At 39.9% G+C, this 27,933-nt stretch overlaps 1 protein-coding gene across 1 annotated transcript in view; it reads right to left on the bottom strand.

Annotated features, from left to right (window-relative positions):
* Positions 1–27,933, bottom strand: part of SNRNP40 (small nuclear ribonucleoprotein U5 subunit 40) — a 433,394-nt gene that overhangs the window by 255,082 nt on the left and 150,379 nt on the right. Inside the window, exon 7 of the mRNA XM_044084651.1 lies at positions 10,601–10,683. Coding sequence (XP_043940586.1) covers positions 10,601–10,683 — 83 coding nt within the window. The remainder of the gene's footprint in view (positions 1–10,600; positions 10,684–27,933) is intronic.

Below are 27,933 nucleotides of genomic sequence, written 5' to 3'. Positions count from 1 at the left end.
GGGAAAAGCAGTGGATGGGGGGGTCTATGAGAGGGGAGAAGATGGTAAAGTTTGTGGTTAGTTTGGCTATGCAGTCAACAAAAAAGGTGTTGAAATTAGATGCGATCACATGGTCTGGAGAGTTTGGGTTAGGGCATGGATTGTCTTTTCTACCAGGTTTTAGAAGGGAGGAAATGCAATTCCAGAACTTTTTGGGGTTAGAATTATGTTCTGATTGGAGTTTTGAGTAACAAGTCTTACAGTCTTTAGTTGTTAGTTTTTTACTGAGTTGCGAAGTTGTTCGGATTCGATTAGAGAGTTTGTTAACTTATTTTTTTGGTATTCCTTCCAACATTTGTCTCTGAGGTGTATTTTTAGGTGAGGTTTTGGCTTTTACAAGGGGCTAGGCTGTTTACTAAGTCTAGGAAGATTTTTTTTTCAAAGAATTTTATTAAATAATTATTAAAATGAACAAATATTTCCATGAAATGATGACATTTTTTCTTTAAAGTTAAAAAACAAGAAAATAAAAAACAAACCTTCTAATATATAAACCAATGTAACGAAACTATGTACAAAGACGTTCATCATGCAAAAAAAATTTTTCTTAATGTAGCTGTAGGATTAATAAAAATCATCTGTTTACATAAATTAATACACCATTTTTCTAGAAGTTCATAGAGGATATTCCATGAATTATATAATGTAGTATTCCTAGATTATCTAGATTTAATTAACATTTCCAAATTACACGTTTCAAGGAGTATATTTTTAAATTCCAAAAATGTAGGTGCTGTACTAGATTTCCAATTCTTAGTGATAGTTCTTCTAGCTATAGATAGTACAGACCAAACCAAAGGGTACTTATTCTCTTTTACACAATCAGGAACAGGAGTATTAAATAAAACAAGTGATTTGGATATAAAGAAATTAACAGTAAAAATTGTTTGCAACAGATTATTGATGTCATCCCAACATTTTCTTAAATATACGCAATTATAAAACATACAAGACCAGTCAGCATTCAATTCAATATTACATCTCCAACATGTTATATTCTTTTTAGAAAATATACTTGTATTATGAGGAGTGATAAATGATCTATTTAAAAATCTCCATGTGAATAATTTCCATTTTAAAGAAGTAGTAGTCATACTTGCTGATTGTAAAATAACCAATTGGTCTTTCTCAGAAGGGGGATTATTATTAATTAAAGAAAAATATTTCCAATAATTATCTGAATGTGTATCTAAATCACATTTAATTGCCCTATAAATGTTTGATAACTTGTTATTAGCAGGAGATTTATGCAAAACTGATAAAATCATATATATTAGCCTGGGAATTTTTTTCCTAATTATAGGAGACATATAATCCAATTTATTTAATACATATTGTCTAGCTTCTTGAAGTTCTAACCATAAACAAGAATCAAGTTTATATTCTTCCAATAGTAAACTATTGGATTTTATCTCATTATTTATCATCATTTGGTGCCAAAATGTTAAATGTTATTGCTGAAATATAGACATTTTTGTATAATCTGAAGAGAAAATAGATCTGTGTGTGTAGGCTATAGGGAAGAGTAAAAAAAGCCAATCCTTATATATATTATATTTAAATATATAATTTTTAAATGATTTTAAAAGAAAAACTATATATTTAGAGTTAAATCTCAGAGAAGAAAATTCAGAAATATAATCTTTTAACCTCCAAATAAATGGATTATTAATTATATTTAGCGTATAGAACTGTTTATATATTTGGTATTTTGTGACAATACCTCTATAAACTCTTTCCACTTAGCAGTGTATTCCACATCAATGAGATGAGAGACTGTATTGAATACTGATGAAATTGAATACATTTCTAAATTTGGTAAGGCTATACCCCCATTATTCCAATTATACATATGGTATGTTAATGCAATCCCTGGCTTATTTGGTAACCACAAAAATTTCTGAATCATTGAATTAATTTTTTTAATTATTTGGTAAGAAGGAGGTAGAGATAAAGACTGAATTATATATAAGACTTTGGGGAGAAGTTTATCATCCATAGAAAAGGGCAATTTGTTCCATTTATTTATTAAATTTTCTATCTGTAATAGACTTTTATTATAATTTATTTGAATGGTATCTTTAATATTGTTAGTAATAATTATACCTAAATATGCTATTTGTTGAGACTGAGCTATATATTCATTATATTCATCAGGCATATTGTATTTTTGAACCAAGAATTTGTGTTTTATTATTATTAAAAGTAAAGCTGGAATTTTTTTGAAAATAGTCCATGTTTTTAAAAAGTTTTTGTATAGATTCCCTTCTACTCCCAAGAGTAATCAATATGTCATCTGCAAACATTTGTATTGTAGATGATATAGTGGGGTTTAATTTTTATCCTTCAATATCTGTATCATGTCTTATTAAATTTGCCCATGGTTCCATAACTAATGAAAATAAAAGAGGGGATAAAGGGCACCCTTGCTTAGTACCTTTTACTACTGGTATATTTTGAGATATACTAGTACCAATTTTAACATAAACTTGGCTACCTTCATATAACAGAGTGATGATTGATAAAATTATTGGAGAAATGTAATCCTTTAATAGAGTGAACATATACTCCCATGTAACTGAGTCAAAAGCACAATTTATATCTAAACTAACCAGGGTTAAATTTGTTTTAAGATATTTCACCGAATCAATTAAAGTTAATATTCTTTTAATGTTATCATATGAAGTTCTCTTGATTATAAACCCCGTTTGATCACTATCAACTAAATTGGGTAAAAGTGTTTTAAGCCTTTCTGCATAAATGGACAAAAATAATTTGTAATCAGTGTTTAATAGGGAGATGGGTCTATAGGAGGTACACTTAGAGGGATCTTTGTTAGATTTTAAAATAGGAGAAATAAAAGTGCATTTCCAAGAAGGTGGAATTATGTTTTTGTCCTGAATAAGATTAAATACTTTATAAAGCAATTTTTGAGTATTTATAGGTAGTAATTTGTAAATTTCAGGAATGATGCTGTCATTACCTGGTGCTTTATTTTGCTTTAATTTGGTAATGTGAGTTTGAAGTTGTTTGAAAGATATTTGTTTATCAACAGAAATCCCTTGTTCCTCTGAAAGTCTTGTTTTAGTGTATTTATTAATAAATGTTTTTATTTCCTCTTTAGAGTTAATTTCAGTAGTTGTTTGGTTGATGTTTATAAAAAACTCTCTAAATTCAGTTAATATATTATGAATTTCTGATACCATTTTTCCTTTTTTAGGGGAGAATATTTCATTAATATGATTAAATCTATTTAATCTTTTCATTTTATTAGCAAGAATATTTAAGGATTTAGGGTTAGAAGAGAAATTTATAAACTTGAATTGTTCTATATTGATCATAGTTTTATGTTTTAATATTTCTAGATATTTATTTAACATATTTATTTCTTTTCTTTTATCTGATATATCTTTATCACCCATATTACTAATTTAAAGTGTCTAATTTACATTGTATATCTTGCAGCTCTTTATCCCAAGCTTTTTTTGTTGTACCAATTCAATATCCTACCATACAGATAAGCTTTTAGGGCATCCCATATGTAAATTTCTGATATATCATTAGTATTGTTAAGTTCTAAAAAATTCTGTACTTCTGTAGAAATGAAATCATTAAAATCTTTTAATTTTGTGATAGAAGCTGGGATCCTTTTTATATGAATATTCAAATTTGGACTGACTACCACTTCAAAAATTATAGAATTATGATTGGATAAAGGACATGAAATCACTGCTGATTTGTTTAAGGAATCTGTTAAAGTATTAGAAATAAAAACACTATCTATCCTAGAGTATGAGTTATGTCTATGAGAAAAAGAAGTTGTAAAACAAAGAAGTACTATTTGAAAAATAATTTATATCTTTCAAAAAATAAGTATCTGAAAAGTATTTTAATAATTTAGATGATGTATTCTTCTCTTCCCATTAGTACTAGAGTCTTTGTAGTCTAGAATACAATTAAAATCTCCTGCCAAAATAATGTTCCCTTTTGAGAATAGTACAATTTGATCTAGATGTTGTTTCACTGTGTTATCCCTGGGATCCAATATATGTTAATCAATGTGAAAATGTTACTGTTTATTTCTATGGTGACTGCACAAAACATTCCTTTATTATCCTTATATGTATCTATTATTTTAGGAAAAGGCATTATGCTGTTCCATATGATAGCTACTCCTCTCTTTTTCTTAGTATGTTCAGAATTTACTAAAATTATACGTTTTAGATTCAAGTCTGAATATATCCTCTGTTATTAAGTGAGTTTCTTGTAAAAATACTAACTGGGATTTATGTAACTTAGGATATCTAGTTAAATTCCTCCTTTTATTAGGATTATTTAAACCATTAATGTTAACTGATATACCTTTTAGTGTAGTCATTGAAAAGTAAATGATGTAAATATAAACATACTGATCTAAGAAATACACAAGCATATATCTAATAGGAATACTATTATGATCATTAAAACAAACATAGTGTAAGATTATCATATTCTTAAAATTAAGGTTGTTTCCTCCTACATAAGATATGAACGTCTGAAAAGTTATTAGAAAATATTTATAACATAAACATGAAACAAAATAACCAACCCGAACCCCTCTGGAGTTTAAAACTCCTAACTCGAATGACATCAGTCACTCGAATCAACCTCCTATCAAAAGCAGCATCCAATCAGCACCTGCCTAAATGTCTATAGTCATAACTATAAAAATAAGGCTTCTCATCAACACCATAAACAATTTTTTGTATAAACCAAATATATAGATATAATGCTGTGTCAATTAGTAAATTGATGACAGCTACATCTTAGGAATAAAGTACAGAATGTTCTTACATTAGTTAGTAGGTTATTAAGAACTACTATGATCTATTAGTTCACTCTTCTGTTTTAAAGTAATCACATTTGATAAGAACCTTAAAAAGAGACTATGGCATCCTTTTATTACCAAAATATGGCTAATAAAGGCTGAAGTGTGATATATAGTACTGCCATAGGTGATCAGCTACATGAAACATAGCTGTAAATGAATCACCTAAGGGCCTTCAATAACCACTAACATTGGCAGCTAATAAATAAGATGCTAATAAAAGTGATTTTACTAATAATCAACTAACATACAGATTGTTCTGAAAGAAATGAACACTGCATTTCTTTGCCAGAAATCAAATACAGTGATTACTCATCAAGAAGTAAAACCAACAACATCCTGCTAGTTTTCTTATAACCAAACACCCCGGTGCAGTCTCTCATAGAAGAGTGACCAATAAACCTTAAAAGTCTGCTCTTCCATTCATTGCATTAATTTGAGTTACTTCAAAGGGTCCATCACCATACTGAAAACTAGTGAAAAGGTCATATTAGTTCAAAGAAGCAAGGTGCTTAAATAGCTCCTGTATACTATATAAAAGCCTTATTTAAATATAATGAGCTTTTTATTATTCAATTATAGCTTATACTATCTTTGAATTTTGAAAAGCTATTTCATTAACAAAACAAAAGATGAAAATTTCACATTTTCTAATGATAAACAGATCTATTTTTAATGCACCTGTCCTTGCAATATTATTGCTGCCTATGTGGTACATCCCTATCAGCCTATTACACAAATGCATTCATAAAATAACTGAGATAACCTATTATATACATCTATACATTTAACATTTTGATAAATGCTTCATGAATATTTTCTCAGCAAGTCAATAGTTATAAAAAAATGTACATGTAACGCAAGTATATAAACAGCTTGTAGCATTATCAAATCTTCCAAAAATGCACAAATCACAACTAGTATTTCTCATTAAGATATCGGCACCCTTGTCATACATAAAGCAAATATTTTATGAGAATACTATTCGTATATAAATACATAAGGCTCAAGAATACCTATGATGATCAGAAAAAGTATTTAGGCTACATGCGCAGTATAATCCCTATTTATTTAAGAGATTATTGCATATAATGTCTTACAATAAGTTGAAAGTAGTAATCTAGTTATATCTACTTTCCGTATGCTGTATGAGGAAACAAATTTGATTCAGTAGCTTCCCGGTGAGGATCAGATCATCAATTTACTTCCGACGCCTTCATGATGATGTTTTAAGAAAGCTCCGAGCTTTCCAGCCACAATGGATACCATAGTCTCGAGCTCATCATGAAGATAAAGCCTTCAAAGTTCTGGCGGGAAATAGTAAGTAAATCATTATTTAACTACATATAAGGCAATGTCTTGAGACTCCCTCTATATCAAGAGAGATGAGAAAAAAAAAAAAAACCTCGCATACACAACATGAAGCAATGACAGCTAGCAAGTAAAGCTTCACCACACTATCAACCAGACTCTCCGGTTAATTTCCGACGAAAGCACACAGGCACCAAAACATACAATTAACACAAACAACACCACACGTCTCTACAGTGCTAGAGCACCAAACCAGAGCTTCCAAATAAACACACCAACAACTCGGAAACGACAATGAAGCCTTACCATTATTCCAGCCACACTGTCACTCACATCCCGGGTCAGAGGTACCATCACTAGCACAGCAATTCTGCAACTATACATCGGGCCATCATACAAGATTCCTTTATCAAACAATTAACCATAAATCAACTAAAATACAAATACAGCAATTATAACTAAATAAAAGTTTTCCAACCACTATAAGCAGCACCAACATCAAGATAAACAAATGTGCCCCCTAATGATAAGCACCACTACAAGACATCCGGAAGCATAGATATCCGAGACAGGAGAATCACTGCATCCATGGGAATCAAACCAATAAACATTAAGTTAATTAATCTTAAACAAATAGTACAAATGAAAAAAAAAATCCCAACAAACGACTATTCTATAAAACAAAATAGACAACTATTTAGTTAACCAATTTACATTATATTAAATATAATACCAAAAGCTCACCTGGATGTCCGGTTTCATTTCCCCAACTGAGTGAATCAAGTGCAAATATGTACTTGTTATGATTCATCTTTTGATTTTTTTTTTTTTTTTAGGGTCAAATGTTTTCCAAGTGTTGTTCTCAGCATTTCTTTTAAGACTTGGACTGGCCTACTCCATTTCATCTACTTTTTCCAGTATGTTATTAGATTTTTATATAAGTTATTGCACTGTCTAGGTCGTCAAAAAATTTAAAACCATCTTGATAAAATATTTTCAGTCTTGCAAGAAAAAGCAAATGGGGTTTTTATTTTATTCTTTTTTAGTTCCATGACTAAAGGCAAGAAAATTTTCCTTTTTGATAATACTGAAGAAGAATAGTCATTATCAAAGCGTATAATATTTTCCTTCAGTTTGATTGGGGATTTTGCCCACGCAGTCTTTAGTACCATTTCCTTATCATGGGCTGATAGGAACTTTACAATAACAGATTTAGTATAATTACTGTTGTTTTTAGATGTCACCATTGATCTATGGGCTCTTTCAATACCATATGAAAGAGCCTCCAGCAGTTCAAGTACTTCAGGCAACCAGGAAGATAAAAATTTTTCCATATTATTTCCCTCTATGTTATCCGGTAAGCCAAAAATTCTCACATTATTCCTACAGGACCTGTTCTTAAGGTCATCAACCTTTGTCTGAAGAAGAGAATTTTGCTTTAACAGGAACTCCTGAATTCTGTTATCCATATCACTTAATGCAGTTTCCATTCCTGAAATCTGCTTCCTCTGTTGCAATAAATCTTCATGTAGAATGTCCATTTGGTGAGAACATTTTTCTTTGAAATTGTCAGTTTTTATATCCATTTTGTCTATTTTGACATTTAGTTCCTGAATAGTAGTTAGTAATGACTGTAGTTCTTTTTTGATAGTTGTCTCTTGATGAGAAGATTTAGTGAAGCTCATCCTGTTCTTTTACTGCAGTACTTCCAAGTGTAACTTTGACAGGAAAACTTAAAATCTACTTTTATATACTACCCTAATATATATTTTAAAGAATTAATTAAAATAAAAAAAAATATTATTAGGGAAGTTAATATCAATATTGCCTGTCAATAAAGTTCTGTAAAGGCAGAGCTGATAAGAAAAGCTGCTACTCTGTGCTTATCTTGGCCACACCCCTCTAGGAAGACTTTTTTTATTTTTGAAGTATTTAGTTGCACTGTCCACAGGCAGAGTCTTTAAGGGGGCCCAATTCATTTTTTTCAGACAGTCGGAAAATGTCTGCAGATTGAAGTTGGTGAGATTATGAGTTTGAATGTATTGATGTATTTGGACAGAAGAGGCACACCGGAGGACATAGGCTGTCAGGAGGTCGCTAAGGGGATCAGGTATAATTCCACTGTTTGATATTAGGTCGGGATGAGTTGCTAAGATCGAATCTAGTATAGTGCCAGAGAAGACGTCTTTACTGGGTTTGGTAGGAAAGTTTATCTGGAAGAAGTTAAAGAGATTAATTGTTTGCCTTGGAACTTGTTTGGAGATGGTGGCCCAGTTGATGTTTACATCGCCAGGGATGAATGTTTCCTTTCTGATGTTGGAAGAGAACCATGAGAGAATGCCTTCAAGGATGGGGATGTTATCACCAGGGGGAATGCAGATGGCAGCTATACATAAAGATTTATGTTTGTTAATTTTTAGGAAGAATACGGATAGTTCAGCAGGAGAGCATTTAGGAATGGGGGCAGTGAGAACAGGAGTAAATTATGGCTACCCCTCCTCCTTTCTTGTTAGATCTGTCATTGCATATGATTTGGTAGTTAGGGGGAAGAACTTCAGTACTTCTGATAAGAGGTTTGAGCCAGGTTTCTGAGACAGTTAACATGTCGGGATGGTTATGTGACAGACAGGCATGTAAGTTGGGTATTTTATTACAAATACTTTGGGTATTGATTGTAGCTAGGTGGATGGTTTTGGGGGAGGATGATTGTGGTCACGGAGAGGAGCAGATGTTGGTGGAGACAGTGGGACCAGGATTGAGATGGATGTCACCAGAAACAGAAGAGAGAGACTAGATGTAAAAGATAGGTGATCAGGCTCAATGGGGAGGGTAAGTTAGGAGTGTAGTTGAGGAAAGGTCTACTATTGCCAGTGAAGTGGGTTAGCAGAGAGTGGTACTGGAGGGAGCTTAAATTTATAGAAGAGAGTTGTATTTAGAGGGTATAGTTCATGGGATATGGAGGTGAAGGAATGAGGGGCAATTGCTTGAGAGGAAGAAGTTGTATGTGCTGGTAAACAGTGTGAAAAGCCAGGGAGGATAGTAAGGTAGAGAAAGGGGCAAAGGAGGGATATGATGAAGGCTGAAGTGAGAAAACAGGTGGGGAGATACAGTGAGGGGACATAGGCTTCTTGGCTGGACCTGTTGATAAGGTAGAATGAGAGATGTGTAGAAGTAAATGTGACTGAACCACTGTAAACTGTTCTCGACCTTTTCTGTAATTGAGGTTGTTCTTATTTCTAATCTAAAATCGCATTTCTTCACCTGTGAACATTCCAACCACCCTTCTGAGGCACTTCATCTCCATCACCTCAAGCTTCCTCAACTGCACTGACTTCAGTGTCCATATTTAGTGCTATAAATAAGCACTGGTTGCACCAAGGTTTTGTAAACTTTACTTTTCAGCTTCTTTGGCATTCTACTGTCACACACCACTCCTGACAGTCTGGGCCAGTTGGCTTCAGCACCCCTGATTTTAGCTCTGATGACCTCATTCAGACTTCCCTTCTTCTTAACCACCCCTCAAGCATATTAACTACCATCAGAGATACAAAGAAAGAGTTAGACAAAACAATGGATGGAATGTAAGCATAACTACACTCATCCCACAAGAAAGAAAACTACAATTATGAAGGCAAACTAGGGTCAAATAAAAGCATGGCATTCAATTAGGATTCAATGTGCAGATGCTGACTTTTAGAGAGAAAATAGAACAGATACAAGGTACTGTTCACTTTTACGAGGTACTACAAATTAGGATGGATGGTTCCACAGTGTGCATTGTAATAGCGACGCTAAAGTTTCCTAGGCATAATCACTTTGCAGCAGCCCTCTACTTACTCCTATGTCATTGTGGCTGTAACCCTTCAATAATATGTCCCTTCAATAATATGTCCCTCTTCAGCAGCAATCTCCCACTCTCATATCACACACTAGCATAAGCTGTCACCTTCTTGGACAGCATCTCCTACACCACAATAAGTACACTACATTTTTAAAATTAATTAATTGTTTACCAGGAAAGTCCAACTGAGCATGGGTCCCATTTTCAGAGAAGGCCTGGAGAAAAAAGCTCTGCAACGATTAGCACAGCAAATACAGTAAATACTATATGCATTTTAATAAAGTATAGTACAGAGTCAAAAAGTTAATAAGGTACAGTTTTAAGACTGATACAGGAGCAAAAAGTAAATATACTACACAATAACATTTGATACCATCTACTGCAGCAGTAATGCAGTTACTATGACAGCTCACCTCCAGCATTTCAATACATTTTACACCTCATTATACCTTCAAAGTTGAGTTATCAACACTCCTACTACAAAAACAAACAGAACAACTACTAATAATGCTAGTTATCACACAAATGTTGAGTGTACTTACTTTCTCAAAGTTGTGCATGTTTCCCTGAAAGATCTTTACACATCTTTCCTTAGGTGCAAATGGCCTTACATCCCATACTCGAACTGAAAAAGAAGAAGACAATTTTTACATTAGCAAATATCAAACACACTTACTATGCAAGTAGAAAGTACGACACTGGTTGCAACTATCGAAAAACTGAACCTAAACATTCAGTGAGTTCTTTTTCCTAACTGAGAAGCTTGGTTAAGTTTAGTAAATTAACAGGTGTGCATATTACTGAATAGGACACTTGCTCTAAACTCTTTGCATCCAATGTGGTGATACAAGTTGCATGAGAGGCTGCCCAACAAAATCTTTGTCTGGCCTTCCACAGCAAAGTACTTGCTCCCCAGGTATAGGATGAGAGAGGTCAAACAGCAAAAACACACAAAAGGTTTCACAAGGGTCATTTCCAAGGGTCATTATAAGACATTTCTCAATGTCAATTTCTTCACCACAATCCCTCTTAAATTCTAGCAACAACATACTGTTATCAATATATGCAGACATTTAATTCATGGAAATGACAAGTTAAAAAAAATCTCTATTTGGTCTTTTTTGAAAGACATATGGTGGTCAGCTTATAGTTACAACTTGCAGCCTCTATCTTAACTATTATCTGTCTGAGGCAGTAGATACTTAGCAAGTGCCTAATACCAGTTCAAAACCGCCAGTTCTTCAAGCAAGCAACATACCTGTACATTACAATGTTACAAGCATTTCTGTTATGGTTCATTACGAACAAAAAATGCTGTATCGCTAATTTGCACACACAGGATATCTGTAATTTCTCTAAGCTGACTGCATCTTGAACCATGGCTGAAAAAGGTCAAAAGGTGTTTGGCTCCCTCCCAGTTGTTTAACTATTGTTTTTAATTTGTTAAATGGGTCAATGAACAGGTCTGCCATAAACCAAAAAGGTCAGGATAAATGCAATATAAAAAGAAGTCATGTACTCACCATAATGTTCCATGCGAGTAGTTCATCTCACCTTCATTCTCACTGATGGGTTCGGAGCCGATCCTCGACTCCAACTTGGCCAGATGCTAAAGCTTGAAGTCTTCAAACAACTCGTGGCCTACTCCCTATCTCATGATGCAATAGTGCCTCTCTCAGATCTTGTTTGCCCAATCATACTGATAACCAAGCTATATATGCATTGAAATAAGACCATCGTAGATAAGGACAAAGTATCACTAAGACTTGTTTGACCTTCCAGGCCCTCAAGACTTTAAGGGTAGGGGGTTGGTGGGTGGGACGCAAGAATGAAGGTGAGATGAACAAACTCACATGGAACGTTATGGTGAGTAAATAACTTCTTTATGTGAAGTTGTTCTATCTCGCCTTCATTCGCACTGATGGGTCAGCGTCCCAAGCACCATCTCCTTGGGTGGCTCATGGAAGCATATTCCACAGAACCATAGAACTAAAGGAGGCCCTGTCCCTGGAGGTCTTATCCAATTTGTAATGAATGATAAAGGTATGAGGGTGAGGACCATGTGGCTGCTGAACAAATGGTATCTATAGGCAGCTGTGCCAGAAAGGCTAAAGATGTGGAAACTGCCCTGGTTGAGTGAGCCTTGAATTTATGATTTGATGTCATTTGCACAGAGTTGTACGTGAAAAAAATATTTTGACAAAGTGGTTTTAACCACCGGAGTACCCTTCTTTGAATCTGAAAAGGAGACAAAAAGTTGATCCGACTTTCTGAAGTCCTTAGTCCTGTCTAAATAGAATCAAAGTTGCCTATGGACATTGAGTTTGTGCAACATGTGTTCCATTTTGTTTGTATATTTGGGAAAAACACACAGATAATTCCATAGTTTGGTTGAGATTTGTTTCAGAACAAACCTTAGGTAGGAATGAAGGACTTGTTCTCAGTGTTACTCTATCATTATGAAAAATCAAGTATAGGGCTTTGATGGACAAGGCATGTAGTTCCGAAATTCTTCGAGCGGAAGTAATAGCTACTAGGGAAATGGTCTTCCATGATACATATTTCAAATCACAGTGATGCAGGTTTAAAGGGGGTGTAAAATGATCCGTGAGAGCACAAAATTGAGATTCCATGGAGCAGATGGGGTTCTAATAGGTGGTCTGAAGTGAATAGTACCCTTAAGAAATGCTTTAGAAAGTCTGTGTGACATGACGGGAGTCTGTTGATCACCAATATGAAAATTAGAGATTGCTGCCAATTGAACTCTAAGGGTTGCTGCAGCCGCTCCTTCATGAAACAGTTTAGTCAGAAACTCTAGAATGGAAGAGATCAAAGCCAAATATGGGTCAACACTATTACTTGACGCCCATATGGAAAATCTTTTCCTCTTGCTAAGGTATAGTTTCCTAGTAGAAGATTTATGAGATGAAATTAGGATGTTCTGTGCTGCAGGTGATAAATTGTGGAACCTGGCTATTTGTGGAACTGGAGCAGCCAAGCTGTCAATTTTAGTGTAAGAATTGCAGGATGAAGAACCCCTGATGAATGCATCAGATCTGGAACTGGATCCGTAATCCACGGCTCTTCCAGTAGATGAGGCTGCAGAAAGGGGAACCAATTTGATGGGGCCATTAAGGGGCTATTAAAATAATGATCCTTCCCAGAGTGCTGGCTTTCTGTAAGAATTTGGGTATCAGAGGAAACGGGGGAAAGGAATAAATAAGTCCCGGGGGCCAACTGTGTACAAGTGCATCCCTTGGGGCATCTCCCGAGTTGGGGATCAGGGCAAAATAGTTGCTGCATTTGGTGTTGGTGGGGGTTGCAAAGAGGTCGCAGCAAGGCTGGCCCCATCTGTAGAAGATCTTTTCCGTTACTTCTTCTTTCAACCACTCGCGAGGAGACAGTATTACTCTGCTTAACTTGCCCGCTATCACATTGGACCTCCCCAGAATGTGCGTTGCCATCAGAAAGCGCTGGGTGGATATTGCCCACTGCTATACTCTCAAGGCCTCTCGACATAAGGGGTATGATCTGGTTCTTCCCTGCTTATGTACCAGACAACTGAAATGTTGTCCGTCTGTACTGCAATAGTCCCTAGAGGTAGAAAGTTTTGAAAGGACTGTAACATTAGAAGTATTGCTCTCATCTCTAGGACACTGATATGCAGATGAGCCTCGTGATTCTCCCATGTGTCTTGGGCTGTCCTTTCCTGAAAATGCCCCTCCACCCTATCAGGGAGGCGTCCGTGGTGACAGTGGCAACTGGGGTTGGAAGAACAAAGGGACGTCCTATTGTCACTTGAGGAGAGGTCAGCCACCAAAGATCATCCCTCTTGCATGACTTTGTTATTATAATGTGGTGAGACACTGGTAGTTCCTGATAAGACCATTGTGTGAAAATCAGCCATTGCAGTATCTGCATGTGCATTCGGCCTAATGGAATGGTAATGATGGCTGCAGCCATGGTCCCTAGTAATTTTGAGCACTACTGAAAATGGGGCTCTCCACTCTTTCCATTGGAAGTTTTAAGGTCATGGAAACTGTGTGGAAATCTGCTCCTATAAAGACGGTACGTCTTGATGGCTGTAAAGTAGATTTGTCCAGATTTACAGTAATCCCCAGTCAACTGCAAAGAGCTAAGGTTGTCTGTCTTGCTTGGATGAGTTGATGTTTGGTGGTGGCGGTGAAAAGCCAGTCGTCTAAACATGGAAACACCTGGAATCCTAACTGTCTCAGGTGACCCGTGACTACTGACATGCATTTGGTGAACACTCTGGGGGCTGTAGTGAGACCAAAGGGCAGAGCTCGAAACTGAAAATTACTGGATCCCAGCTGAAAGTGCAGATAATCCCTGGATGGTCTGGCCATCTTTATATGGTAGTACGCATCCTGGAGATCTATTGAGCACATCCAATCATCTTTTCCTAGAAAAGGAAGTATAGACTGTAGCATGTCCATCTGAAACTTTGTTTTTTTGACAGATTTGTTCAGTCTGCCAAGATCCAAAATTGGTCTCCAGTCCCGTTTTCTTTGGAACTAAAAAGAACTTTGAGTAAGTTCCAGATCCTCTCTGATCAGCTGGGACTGGTTGGATGACTCTTTTTTTCTAGCAACCTTGTAATCTCTATGATTCCCTGTTCCCTGTGATTGGGTGGAACGTCTGGGATTTTTTTCACATGGGGTGGAGGGGTACTAAAGGGAATGGTGTCCTCTGGATATTATGCTTTGTACACAACGATCTTTTGTGATTTTTAGCCAGGTGTCTGGGTACAAAGATGAGCATCCCCCGAATGCCTCCAGAGACAGACAGACGGGCCTCCTTTCAGGAGCACTGGTAGGGCTTGCCAAAAAACTGATCCCTGTTACCCTGATTTTGTGGGCCCCCTCTGCCACGTGGACAGCATCTCCCATTATTGCCCCCTCCTCTGCCTCTAGAGGGGGGTTTCACCACGTGTGTCAAAGAAAGCTCCTTGGGCTTTGCAAAACCACATTTTCCCACTCTTCCGACCTTTAGGATAAGGTCTGGTAGGGGTGGAAAAATGGACTCCTATGGCAGACACAGTCTTTCCATCTTGCTCACACCTGGCAAGCGTTTTCTTCACTTTCGGTCCAAACAGTGATGAACCATCAAAGAGGATGTTTACAAAGAATGATTTGTAGGGCTCCGCAAAGGAACATAAGTGCATCCAGGAGTGTCTCCTAAGAGCAATTCCTGTACCTGCTGCCTTATTCATTCCACCAGCTGCATATGAAATCAGACACATGTAAGAGTTTATAAGGGAATTTAGGGTAGCAAGCTGGGAAGTTACCTTGTCTGAGACCCCTGCAGCTACCGTACCCTGTAGAGTATCTCCCAACTCCTTAAGGAGATCTCTGTGTAGTTTGGTAAAATGTGTGAGATAATTCAGGGATCGAAGAGTAAAGGCCACTGAACTAAACATGCACTTTCCGTATCTGTCCATGATCCTAGAATCTCTATTAGGAGGATGAACAGATGTGGAGGTCTCCGATAACTCCTTTTTGGTGGCCGCTGCCACCACCATAGCATCAATGGGTACGCCTTTGGTAAGGAAAGCCTTGTCCTGTAGTGACGTTATAAATTTGTTAGGCCTTTGAGGGACTGGTTCTATGGTATCTGGGGGACTCCCATGCCTTTCGAGAGAAAAGGTCCATCAACTCATCAAAAGGCGGAGTCACCCAAGAGGTGGAGAATTGAGACCCGAAAGCCTTCAGGAGTACTGACTTATCAATAGGGTTAAGGGGATTCCAGCCACCCCTCTGTTTTAGGATTTCTAAGATATCACCAAAAGAGATATCTTCAGAGGGGGACCATGGGGACCCTTCTGACTCATTTAAGTCAGTATCTGACATGATAGATTCCTGTGGGGAATCCAAATGGTTCCTCTTGCAAATTCTCTTCCTGGGAACCTCCTCAGAGGGAGCTTCTGGGGAGGTCCTGGAAGAACAGTGCTCACCCGAAGGGGGGACCTGAGACTCTGGGTCTCTACGCTTTTGAAAGATCAGTGAAGCAGAGGCAGACACAGGTTTAGGGGAGGTGAATGCTGGTACTGATGATGTGGGTGCCTGAGGGGACAACACTCTCCTAATAGTATCGAAAGCCCCACGGCTCCGATCCGAAGAGACGGCCTGGATCAATAGAAACAGGCAGTCTCTGCGGGGCTGAAGCCGTGGGGTCCAAGCCTGATGTAGGTGGCGAGCTCCCCTGAGCAGAGGCACCGAGATGCAGAGTCGGCACTGAAAGATCGGTACTACTATCCTCTCCGGACCCGACCAGTGAGGTCGGCGTCTAGCCTCTAAGGTAGGTACCGAAGTGGTCAGAGTAGTCAGAATCGAAAGCCCCCAGGGGTCGACTCCGGCTGTTCCACAATCATCAGTTCCAAATACTCCAGCTTTGAAACTTTGGGTCAAATCAGAGGAGGAACTGAAGAAACGGGTTGGGTCTGAGTCGGTTCCGAAGCCCTAAGGGTCAAACCTGACAGAATTTTTGCTAGCGCCTGTGACTGCAAAAGTCTCTGCACCACTTGATCCACATCCTTATACAACAGTCTTGAGGACCGAGAAGGAACAGTAAAAGCTCCAAGGAAAAAATGTTTGAGCTCTGCAATCAAATATAAATGTATAACACACAGCATATAGTCTATAACAACAACAGTAATCTATATATATAAAAATAGCCCCAATAAAAGAGGGTCTAAGACTAAACTACAATAACTGCTATTGTAACTAGGAAACACACAAAGCTATTAAAGAACAACAATTACACAACCCTAACAAAACCACAGGGCTGAATAAAATACAAGTTCATCTAACAGTAGTAATAGAACTACTAATGCCCTAATAAACAAACGGGCTTACTGGTTAAACTAGACAGGATAGGGAGCAAAGTTATTTTTATTAGCTAGTCTCAATATATATATATATATATATATATATATATATATATATATATATATACATATATATACATATATATATATATATATATATATAATACATATATATGGATACATAGATATACACACTATATATATATATATATATATAATATATATATATATATATATATATATATATATGTATATAAATAGGCGTAGAAATAAACAGCTTCAAAAAACAGAGAAAAAGCACTCTAAACTAATTATAACTATCAAAAAGACAGTGTCTCAAGTATCTAAGTCTAATCTAATAACTAATCACTAAGAAAATTTTTTATATAGAAAAATATCAAAAATGTTTTCACAATACTGACCAGAGCTGTTCGATGAACACCCAATCTGCTGCAGTGGCAAACGAGATCTGAGGGAGGCACTATTGCATCATGGGATATGGAGTAGGCCATGAGCTGTTTGAAGACCTCGAGCTTTAGCATCTGGCCGAGTTGGAGCCGAGGATCGGCTCCGAACCCATCAGTGAGAATGAAGGCGAGATAGAACAAAGTACAAAGTGTAGATGTTCGAGTGTATACACTGCTGCAGTCATTACGCTTGGGTTATCCTACTGTCAGGCGGTTCCCCAGTCAGCCTGAGTTCCAAAGTCTTGGTCCGGCGTCGGTTGCTGCTACCTCCTCCCTGACGTCAGTGCGACAGGGGTATATAAGATGCAGCCGATGCCTTTTCTTCAGTTTTTCTTGCCCCAGATGTCAGGTGCCTCTAAATAGGTAGGCAATTCCAATTGCTAATAAAACATACATAAGAAAAGCAAAAAAAACTTACAGCTACCGGCAAATACTCCCCATAGGTAGTAAGGGTAGAAGACATAGGTACGTAACAGCCAGTAAGAGGGGAAGGAGGGAGGGTAACCTGGACTGCAGCAGTGTATACACTCGAACATCTACATTTATGGTAGGTACAAAAAGTACAGTTTTGTACCTACCATAAATGTAGATGTTCGAGTGCTAATACAGCTGCAGTCATAACAGATGTGTTCTCCTGCCATCAGGCGGGTCCTCGGTCGGCCGAATTCCAAAGTCTAGGTCCGGCGTCGGTTGTCGTCGCTTCTTCCCTGACGTCAGTGCGACAGGGGTATAAAAGAACCAGCCAACGCCATTTTCTTCAGTTTTTCTTGCCCCAGATGTCAGGTGCCCCCAGAAGGAAGGCAAAACATAAATTTATGTAGTAAAGCAAATGCAATATAATCAAAAAACAGTAGTTGCAAGCAAATACACCATAAAAGAATACCCCAATGAGGTTGTATGAGGAGGTGCTAGCCATAAGGCCTGTCCCAAGAGGGGAAGGAGGGAGGGAAACCTGGACTGCAGCTGTATTAGCACTCAAACATCTACATTTATGCTAGGTACAAAACTGTACTATGTTCATCGTGCATACAGCTGCAGTCATAACAGATGGGTAGAATCCCAAAGCTAATAAAGGGGTGGTAGGCACTAAGTGGAACTAGGTGGAGCCAGGATGCCCTGCAAGACTGCAGTGGCAAAGCCCGCTCTAGTTTTGGAGTATAAAGGTAGGTGATAGTGCTTGCAGAAAGTATGTACAGAACTCCAAGTGGCTACTTCCAAAATATCTTTGGTAGGAACCCCCCTGAGGAAAGCTGCAGAGGTAGCTGTGGCCCTTGTGGAGTGAGATCTGATGCCTGTAGGTACAGATTTACCATGAAAAGAGTAACAAAAGCGTATGCAGTGGGCTATCCATTTTGAGATTGTCTGTTTGGAAATAGGCTTCCCTTGAGCACCTGTAGCATAGGACACAAAGAGTTGCTCTGATTTTCTGAAAGGCTTTGTCCTGTCCAAATAATAACGGAGCTGTCTGTGAATGTCCAAGGAATGTAGTAGCCTCTCCCCTTTGTTTTGTGGATTAGGGTAAAACGTAGGTAAGTGGATAGCTTGATTCAGGGCTACCCTGGATACTACCTTTGGCATAAATGAAGGATTGGTTCGTAAGGAAACTCTGTCCTGATGGAAAATGATGAAAGGCTGCACAGCCATGAGGGCTTGTAGTTCCGAAACCCTGAATGCTGAGGTGATAGCTAGAAGGAAGGCTGTTTTCCATGACAAATATTGCAGATCTGTTGAAGCAGCTGGCTCAAAAGGAGGCAGGGTTAGTTTTTCTAGAATGAAATTGAGGTCCCAAGCCGGTACTGGTTGCTTCCTTGGGGGTTTTATATTCTTAGCCCCTCTGAGGAACTGTCTTAAGAGAGGGTGAGAGAATAAAGGAGGATCAGTGTTGTACTCTGCAGAAATGGCTGAGGCATGGATTTTGATGGAGGAGAATGAAAGTCCACTGCTTAGCAGCTCGGCTAGGTACTGTAGTATTTGAGGTAAATTCAGTATTCCAGGATTCTGACCCTTTTTCTGATTCCAGACACAAAACCGTTTCCATTTTGCAGAGTAGGCTTTTCTAGTAGAAGGCCTTCTGGCCTCTAAAATGACATCCTGCACCTCCTTGGAGAGTAGGGTCTGCTGTGAATTTAAGGAATCCTCCATGCAGCTAGATTGAGTGTTTTCAGCTGACTGTGAAGAGTTTTGAAGTAGTGCTGAGTCAGTAGAAGAGGCATTAGAGGCAGGATCCATGGTGGGGAATGCGTCAGGCTCCTCAGGAGTGGGTACCAGTGTTGTCTTGGCCAGTCTGGAGCAATGAGAATCATCTTTGGTCTGTCTGCTCTGGCTTTTAATAGAACTTTGGCCAGCAGTGGGAGAGGAGGAAAGGCATAAACCGTCATTGTTGTCCAACTGAAAGAGAGTGCGTCCACATTCCAGGCCTGTGGATGAAAGGTCCTTGAGCAGAATTTTGTCAATTGGTAATTTCTGTGGGTGGCAAAGAGATCTATGTCTGGCCTTCCCCATGCTTGAATTATCATTGTAAAAACTTGAGGATGCAACTTCCATTCATGTGGATCTGTCATATTTCTGCTCAGGTTGTCTGCCAGTGTGTTTTCCTTCCCTGGCAGGAATTGTGCTTGAAGTTGGATTTGCAATTCCAGAGCCGTGTTCCAAAGGGACATGGCTAGTCTGCACAGGGGGTATGAATCAGTTCCTCCCTGTTTGTTTATGTACCACATCACTGTGGTGTTGTCTGTTCTTATCAATAGCTGCCCTGGATGCAGTAGGTCTTTGAAAGCCATAATAGCATTTATTACTGCTAGCATTTCCTTTTGATTGATGTGTAGGTGCTTCTCTTTTTGTGACCATTTGCCCTGAATGCACCGATCTGTCATGTGCGCCCCCCAGGCGTAGTCCGAGGCGTCTGTTGTGATGACTTGATTTGCTTGAGGCTTGCAGAATGGGAGACCTATGTTTCTTTGGCATGCTTGAGCCCACCACAGAAATTCCTTTTGAAGACATGGAATCAGTGGTATGATTGCTTCCAAACTGTGGCTGTGTTGAGACCATAAATCTTTAGGTACCATTGAAGTTTCCTCATATGCAGCTTTGCACATGGGATTAGTAGGATGCAAGATGCCATGAATCCCAGAGCCTGCAGGATTTTCCTTGCAGTCAGCCTGGTGAAGGTTGCCAGTTTTCTGAAGTATTGAGTTAATTGCCCTTGTTTCTCTGGCGTGAGGTAGGCCATCTGGGTGTTTGTATCCAAGCTGGCACCCAGGAAAATTATTGTTTGAGAGGGTATTAGTCTTGACTTCTTTTTGTTGACTGTGTATCCCAGAGATTTCAACAACATTATTACAAACGCCAGGTGTTTCAGAAGAGTGTGTTTGCTGTCCGCTTGGATCAGGCAGTCGTCCAGATATGGGCATATTTGTATCCCTTGAAGTCTGCAGAAGGCAATTACTGATGCCAGGCATTTCGTGAACACTCTGGGTGCAGTAGATAAGCCAAAGGGCAATGCAGAGAACTGATAATGGGATGAACCTGCAAGAAATCCGAGGTATCTTCTGCAATCTTGTCTGATTGGGACATGCAGGTATGCCTCCTTGAGGTCCAATGTCACCAGCCAAGACTCCTTGCCCAGCATGGGAAGAAGCTGCTGTAATGTGAGCATCTTGAACTTTGGTACGAGTAAATATGTGTTTTGGATGGATAGGTCCAAAATAGGTCTCCAATTTTTGCCCTTTCTTGGTACCAGGAATAGTCTGGAATAAAAACCTTGACCCTGTTCTTGTGCAGGTACCTCTTGAATAGCTTTCATGTCCATGAGATCTGAAATTTGTTTTTGTGCCTCTGCCCTTTGATTGTGTGGCAGGTTTGGCATGCCTCTCATTTTTGGAAGGGTGTGAAAGTGGAATTTGTAGCCTCTGTCTATAATGTCCAGGATCCATTTGTCTTTTGTGACAATATGCCAATTTTTCAAAAATAATGCCAGTTTTCCACCTAAAGGTGCTGCCATTTGAGCCTTGCTTGGCATGCAAAGGGGAAAGTCATTGGGTCTGCTTTCTGAATGGCTGTGAACTATCCTCACCCCCTCTTGGTGTAGATGTTTGCCATTGTCTGCCTCTAAATGATCCTTGAGATTGCCCTCTACCTCTCGGGCGCCTGTATCTACCTCTTTGAGGTCTGTCCGTGGCTGGAAAGGACCAATTTTTTGAAGGCCAATTTCTACTGAAACGTGGCGGTTGTACCTACAGGAAATCTTTCACTGTTTGCATTGATTTTGCATTTTCCTCCATTTTCTTTAATACCTCCTCAGCTTTAACACCAAACAATACATCCTTTTGAAGAGGTGCATCTAGTAATTTAGCTTTGACATGATCTGGTAAGGTTTGCTCTTTGAGCCAAGCATGTCTACGTATGACTGATCCTGTAACAGCAGCTCTACAAGAGGCCTCTAAAGCATCAAAACCACATTGCAAGGTATGTTTACCCACTTGCTCTGCACTATGCAACAAATCCTGCAACTCCTTCAAGTCTGGTTGTTCAGGTTGTGACATTTTGCTTTTCAACTGAGATAACAAAAACTGTTGATACTTTAACATATGGAACTGACAAGTTTAATGCCCTCATGGTTAAAGTGGCCGAGGTGTATACCTTTTTCCCCCACCTTTCTAAAGCTGTGGAATCTCTCTCTGAAGGTAATGGATTTTTGGCAGTGGAGGCCTTAATTCCCTTGGGACCCTGTGAAATAGTTTCTGGGTCAGCCGCATGGCTTTTGTATAGGAATTGGTGTGAATCAGGAACCCGGTAATACCGGTCAGGCTTGACTGGAGCTGGAGGTAAAGAATCTGGGTTAAGGCTGGCCTCTGAATACACATCATCTAGTATGTCTAAGACAGGAGGTATAGCCAGAGGCCTGTGCTGAGGGAGCAAGAGGAAATCCCTGAGCCTTTTCTTGGAGTCTGAGTTACTCTTGGCCTTCCCAGTGGAAGTGCTCCCTTAAGGTATGCAAGGTTTCCCCAAAAGAGTAATCCTCAGGGGGGGAGACAGAGGGAATGGACTCCTCTGCATCAGAATCTTCGAAAGGGGAGTAAGAATGTTCCTGGTCCTCAGAATGCTCTGAAGTAATGGAGGCCTGGTCCGAGGAAAGGTATTCTTCCTCCACTCTGAGCCTTTTGTCCAGGGGGGGTTGAAAACCCCTGATAAGAGTAATCAAATCCTCAGCCATTTTGAGCATCTGCTTTTTAGGCATGGGGCCCTGAGAGGGGCCCTGTGGAGCTTGTCTTTTAGAATGCATGGCTGCTTTAGATTTAGTGTAAGCCTTAATGGAAAAAGAAGAAGAAGGCCTGAAGACACCTTGAGAAGTGGCAGGCCTGTCTGAACTCTGAGTTTCCCCGCCAAGAGTGACTTCGGTATCTGTAGTCAGGGTGTGGGCCGAAGAGACTGCGACCTCGGGCACAGAAGACACCGCTAATGAAGTGTCATCGGTAGTCAGGGGCTGCGTAGGCGCCTCGCTGAGAACCGGAGCACTTGTAGTCGGCTTTAGCGTGATGTCGGTAGAAGTCACGGACCTCGTATGTCGGTCCTTATCTTTACGACGTTTACTCAAAAATGGAGTCCGAGTATCCAACGACATTTTGTAATTAAACTTTTTGCCAAAATAGTGTTGGGCGAACTCCGCCCGACGCTTAATGTTGAATGTAGCACAAAAACGACAGGCTGAGACGTCATGGTCTGGGCCTAAGCAAGGTATACAGAGGGAATGGAAATCCTTATGCGGTATTTGCTTCCCACATGAAATGCAATTATTAACTTTGTCTGACATCGGTCTGAGGCAAGAAAAGTTTCCCCAACGGGGTACTTAGCTTTATAGAAGTCTTCGGTTGAGAAATATTCGTAATCTCAGGAGCTGGCCAACCGGCACTTGCGAACTGCTTCTGCTTCGGGCACCGCCAGGCAAGAAAGACTGAAGAAAATGGCATTGGCTGGTTCTTTTATACCCCTGTCGCACTGACGTCAGGGAAGAAGCGACGACAACCGACGCCGGACCTAGACTTTGGAATTCGGCCGACCGAGGACCCGCCTGACGGCAGGAGAACCCATCTGTTATGACTGCAGCTGTATGCACGATGAACATCTGTACTATGTTCATCGTGTTACACTGCTGCAGTCATTACACTTGGGTAGAATCCCAAAGCTGAGGTAGGGTGGCTGGTTCAATAAGGCATTAGGGGTGGCTATAAGGACCTGCAGCATTGCAGTGGCGAAGCCAGCTCTGGATTTAGAGTATAGAGGCAAATGGTAATGCTTGGTGAAGGTATGTACAGAACTCCAAGTTGCTGCTTCCAAAATACCCTTGGAAGGTACTCCCCTGAGGTAGGCAGTTGAAGTGGCTGTTGCCCTGGTGGAGTGAGATCTAATGCTGCTAGGTACAGGTTTTCCATGGTACGTGTAGCAGAAACGTATACAATGTCCTATCCATTTTGAAATAGTCTGTTTTGAAATGGCTTTTCCCTGTGCTCCTGCAGCATATACTACCAATAATTGCTCAGATTTTCTGAAAGCTTTGGTTTTGTCCAAGTAGAAGCGAAACTGCCTGTGAATGTACAAAGAGTGCAGTTCTCCCCTTTATTCTGTGGTTTAGGATAAAAAACTGGCAGGTGAATAGTTTGGTTTAGAGCCACACTGGATACGATACCACCTTTGGCATAAACATAGGGTTAGTTCTTAAAGACACCCTGTCCTGGTGGAAAATGAGGAAAGGTTCCACTGCCATTAGTGCCTGTAATTCTGAAACTCTTCGTGCTGATGTTATTGCCAGGAGCAGAGCAGTTTTCCAAGAGATATATTTTAATTCTGCTGTGTTAGCTGGCTCAAAAGGAGGTAAAGTTAGTTTTTCCAAAACAAAGTTGAGGTCCCAAGTTGGAGTAGGAGCTCTATGGCGCGGTCTTATGTTTTTAGCCCCTCTGAGGTACTGTTTTAACAGAGGATTAGAGAAAATTGGTGGATCCGTGTTGTAATGAGCAGAGATGGCAGAGGCGTGGATCTTGATGGACGAGAAGGAGAGGCCTTTGTCCAGCATCTCAGTTAAGTATTGTAGTATCTGAGGAATGTTTGGGACAAGAGGGTCAAGGCTGTGAGCTTGGTTCCAGGCACAGAATCTCTTCCATTTATCCGAATAGGCTTTCCTGGTACTAGGCCTTCTGGCCTCCAGAATGACATCCATAACACCTTTAGAGAGAGGCATTGCTTGCTTGACTATGGAATCTTCCATGCAGCTAGGTTTAAGGTCTTTAGCTGGCTGTGTAGTATTTGATTGTTGTGCTGAGTCAGCAGATGTGGAATACGAGGCAAAATCCAGGGTGGTTGTTGTGCTAAGCGCCTTAAGATTGGGTACCAGTGCTGGCATGGCCAGTCTGGTGCAATAAGAATCCTCTTTGGCTCTTCTTGCCTGGCTTTTATGAGTACCTTTGGCAGGAGAGGTAGTGGTGGGAAAGCGTATACTTGTAGGTTCTCCCAGCTGAATGAGAGGGCATCCACTTTCCATGCTTGTGGATGGTAACTCCTTGTGCAGAATTTCTGTAGCTGGCAGTTTATTGGGGATGCAAACAGATCTATGTCAGGCCTCCACCATTTCTGTGCTATCATTCTGAATATTTGCGGATCCAATTCCCATTCGTGGGGATCCATGATGTTTCTGCTTAAGTCGTCTGCCAGTGTGTTTTTCTCTCCTGGCAGGAATTGTGCTTGCAGATGAACTTGAAGGTTTATAGCTGTGTTCCACAAGGTCATGGCTTGTCTGCATAGGGGGTAGGAGTGAGTGCCCCTTGCTTGTTTATGTACCACATAACTGTGGTGTTGTCTGTCTTTAGCAGTAGTTGTCCTGGATGCAGCAAGTCCTTGAAAGCTATAAGGGCATTTTGTACAGCTAGCATCTCTTTTTGATTGATGTGAAGATGCCTTTGTTCTGTGGGCCACGTGCCCTGAATACATTTGCCTGCCATGTGTGCTCCCCAAGCGTAATCCGATGCATCTGTTGTCAGTGTTTGCCTGGCTGTGGGTTGTGTAAAAGGCTGTCCCTTGTTTAGGTGACGAGCTTGAGCCCACCACTGAAACTCCTATTGAAGGCAAGGGATTAGTGGTATAACTGCTTCCAAACTGTGACAGTGTTGAGACCATACATTCTTTAGGTACCATTGTAGTTTCCTCATATGCAGTCTGGCATATGGAATTAGTAGTATGCAGGATGCCATGTAACCCAAGGCCTGCAGAATTTTTCTTGCAGGGAGTTGGGTCTTTGTTGCCATCAATTGCCATCAATTGAAAGTATTGAGTCAGTTGTCCTTGCTGCTCTGGTGTGAGATAAGCCATCTGGGCCGTTGTGTTCAAGCTGGCACCCAGGAATATAATCTCTTGTGAGGGCACTAGTTTTGATTTCTTTTCATTTACTGTGTACCCCAGGCAACTTAATAACTTTTTTACAAACGCCAGATACTTTAGAAGAATGTCCTTGCTCTCTGCTTGAATCAGGCAGTCGTCCAGGTACGGATAAATTTGAATTCCTTTCCGTCTGCAAAATGCAATTACTGGTGCCAGGCACTTTGTGAAGACCCTGGGAGCAGTAGATACGCCAAAGGGCAGTGCAGAGAATTGGTAGTGCATTGAACCAGCTATGAATCTGAGGTATCTTCTGCAGTTTTGTTTGATAGGGACATGCAGGTATGCCTCCTTGAGGTCCAAAGTCACGAGCCAAGCTTTCTTGCCCAGCATGGGAAGAAGCTGCTGTAGTGTCAACATTCTGAATTTCAGAACATCCAGGTAAGTGTTTAGAGATGAAAGATCCAGAATGGGCCTCCAGGCTTTATCCTTTCTGGGTACCAGAAAAAGTCTTGAGTAAAATCCTTGTCCTTGCTCCTGTGATGGTACCTTTTGAATAGCTCTCATATCCATGAGTGCTGTAATTTGTTTTTGAGCCTCTGCCCATTGATTTGGTGGCAGATTTGGCATTCCTTTTAATCTTGGCAGAGTGTGAAAGTGGAACCTGTAACCTTGAAATACAATGTTGAGAACCCATTTGTCTTTGGTGATCATTTGCCAATTGTGGTAGAAGAGTGCCAGTTTTCCTCCCAAGGGAGCTGCCAAGCGGGATTTGTTTGGCAGCTGTAGTGGGAAGTCATTGGAGCTGCTTTTTATATGGTTGGGGCCTGTCTTCCCCTTCTTTCTGGCCTGATGCAACCCATTGTCGAGGCCTGTAAGTTCCTTGTGTTTGACCTCTACCTCTTGGACGTCTGTATCTTCCCCTTTGAGGTCTGTCTGTAATTGGAAAGGACCAATTCTTAGTTGGCCAGTTTCTGCTAAATCTAGGAGGCTGAACCTGTAAGAAATCCTTCACCGTTTGCATAGATTTTGCCTTATCCTCCATTTTCTTTAATACCTCTTCTGCCTTAACTCCAAATAACACATCCTGCTGCAAAAGTGCATCCAATAATTTTGCTGTAATATGATCTGGCAACGCATGTTCTTTTAAGCAAGATGTCTTCTAATGACAGACCCTGTAACTGCTGCTCTGCAGGAGGCCTCTAGAGTATCAAAACCACATTGCAAAGTATGCTTTCCCACTTGTTCAGCTGCATGCAGTAAATCCTGCATTTCTTTAAAATTAGGAGGATCTGATTCTGGAAGCATTTTTTGTTTTAACTGAGTCAGTAAAAATTGTTGACATTTTAGCATGTGAAACTGGCAATTTAAGGCTCTCATTGCTAAAGTTGCAGACGTATATACTTTCTTTCCCCATCTGTCTAATGCTCTGGAATCTCTGTCAGAGGGAACTGGGGCTGATGAGGCCTTAACTCCTTTGGGTCCCTGAGAAATAGTTTCAGGGTCAGCTACAGGGCTTTATCTGTCAGGTTTAACAGGGGCTGGAGGTAAGGAATCTGGATTTAAGCTGGATTAAGTATACACATCATCCACAATATCTAACACTGGCGGAATAGCAAGGGGTCTGTGTTGAGGTAATAAAAGGAAGTCTCTGAGCCTTTTCTTGGAGTCTGAGTAATCCTGGTCTTCCCAGTAGAAATGCTCCCTCATGGTATGTAGGGTTTCCCCAAACGAGTAGTCCTCAGGCGGTGAGGCTGATGGAATTGATTCCTCAGTATCAGAATCCTCATAAGGGGTAAAGAGTATCCTAGGGCTGAGGATGAATCAGAAGAGATGGATACCTGGTCGGATGAGTCATAGTCTGCATCCTGTCTAGGCCTTTTATCAGGAGGGGGATGGGACCCCCTGATCAGAGTGATTAGGTCTTTGGCCATTTTGAGCATTTGTTTCTTAGGCATGGAGGCCTACCCTGGAGAATGCTGTATTTGTTTCTTTGATTTTAAAGGAGGCTTAGACTTAGCTGAGGGTTTAATGCTTAACTGAGTAGGTCTGAAGACACCCTCTGAAGCTGTGGGTTGCTCAGCTACTCCGGAACCCTCTGAAAGATTAATCTCGGTAGGCTGAATAACTTGTGCGTCCGAAGGCCCAGCCATCTCCACGTGAGAGTCAGAGGCGGCCTGTGGTTCTACAGAAGCAGTCG

Source organism: Protopterus annectens, chromosome 1.part1, assembly GCF_019279795.1.
Source record: "Protopterus annectens isolate FY-2018-M chromosome 1.part1, PAN1.0, whole genome shotgun sequence".
Lineage (NCBI taxonomy): Eukaryota > Metazoa > Chordata > Ceratodontiformes > Protopteridae > Protopterus > Protopterus annectens.
Note: the sequence above shows the minus strand (reverse complement) of the source record. Positions and strands in the feature narration are given on the sequence as shown.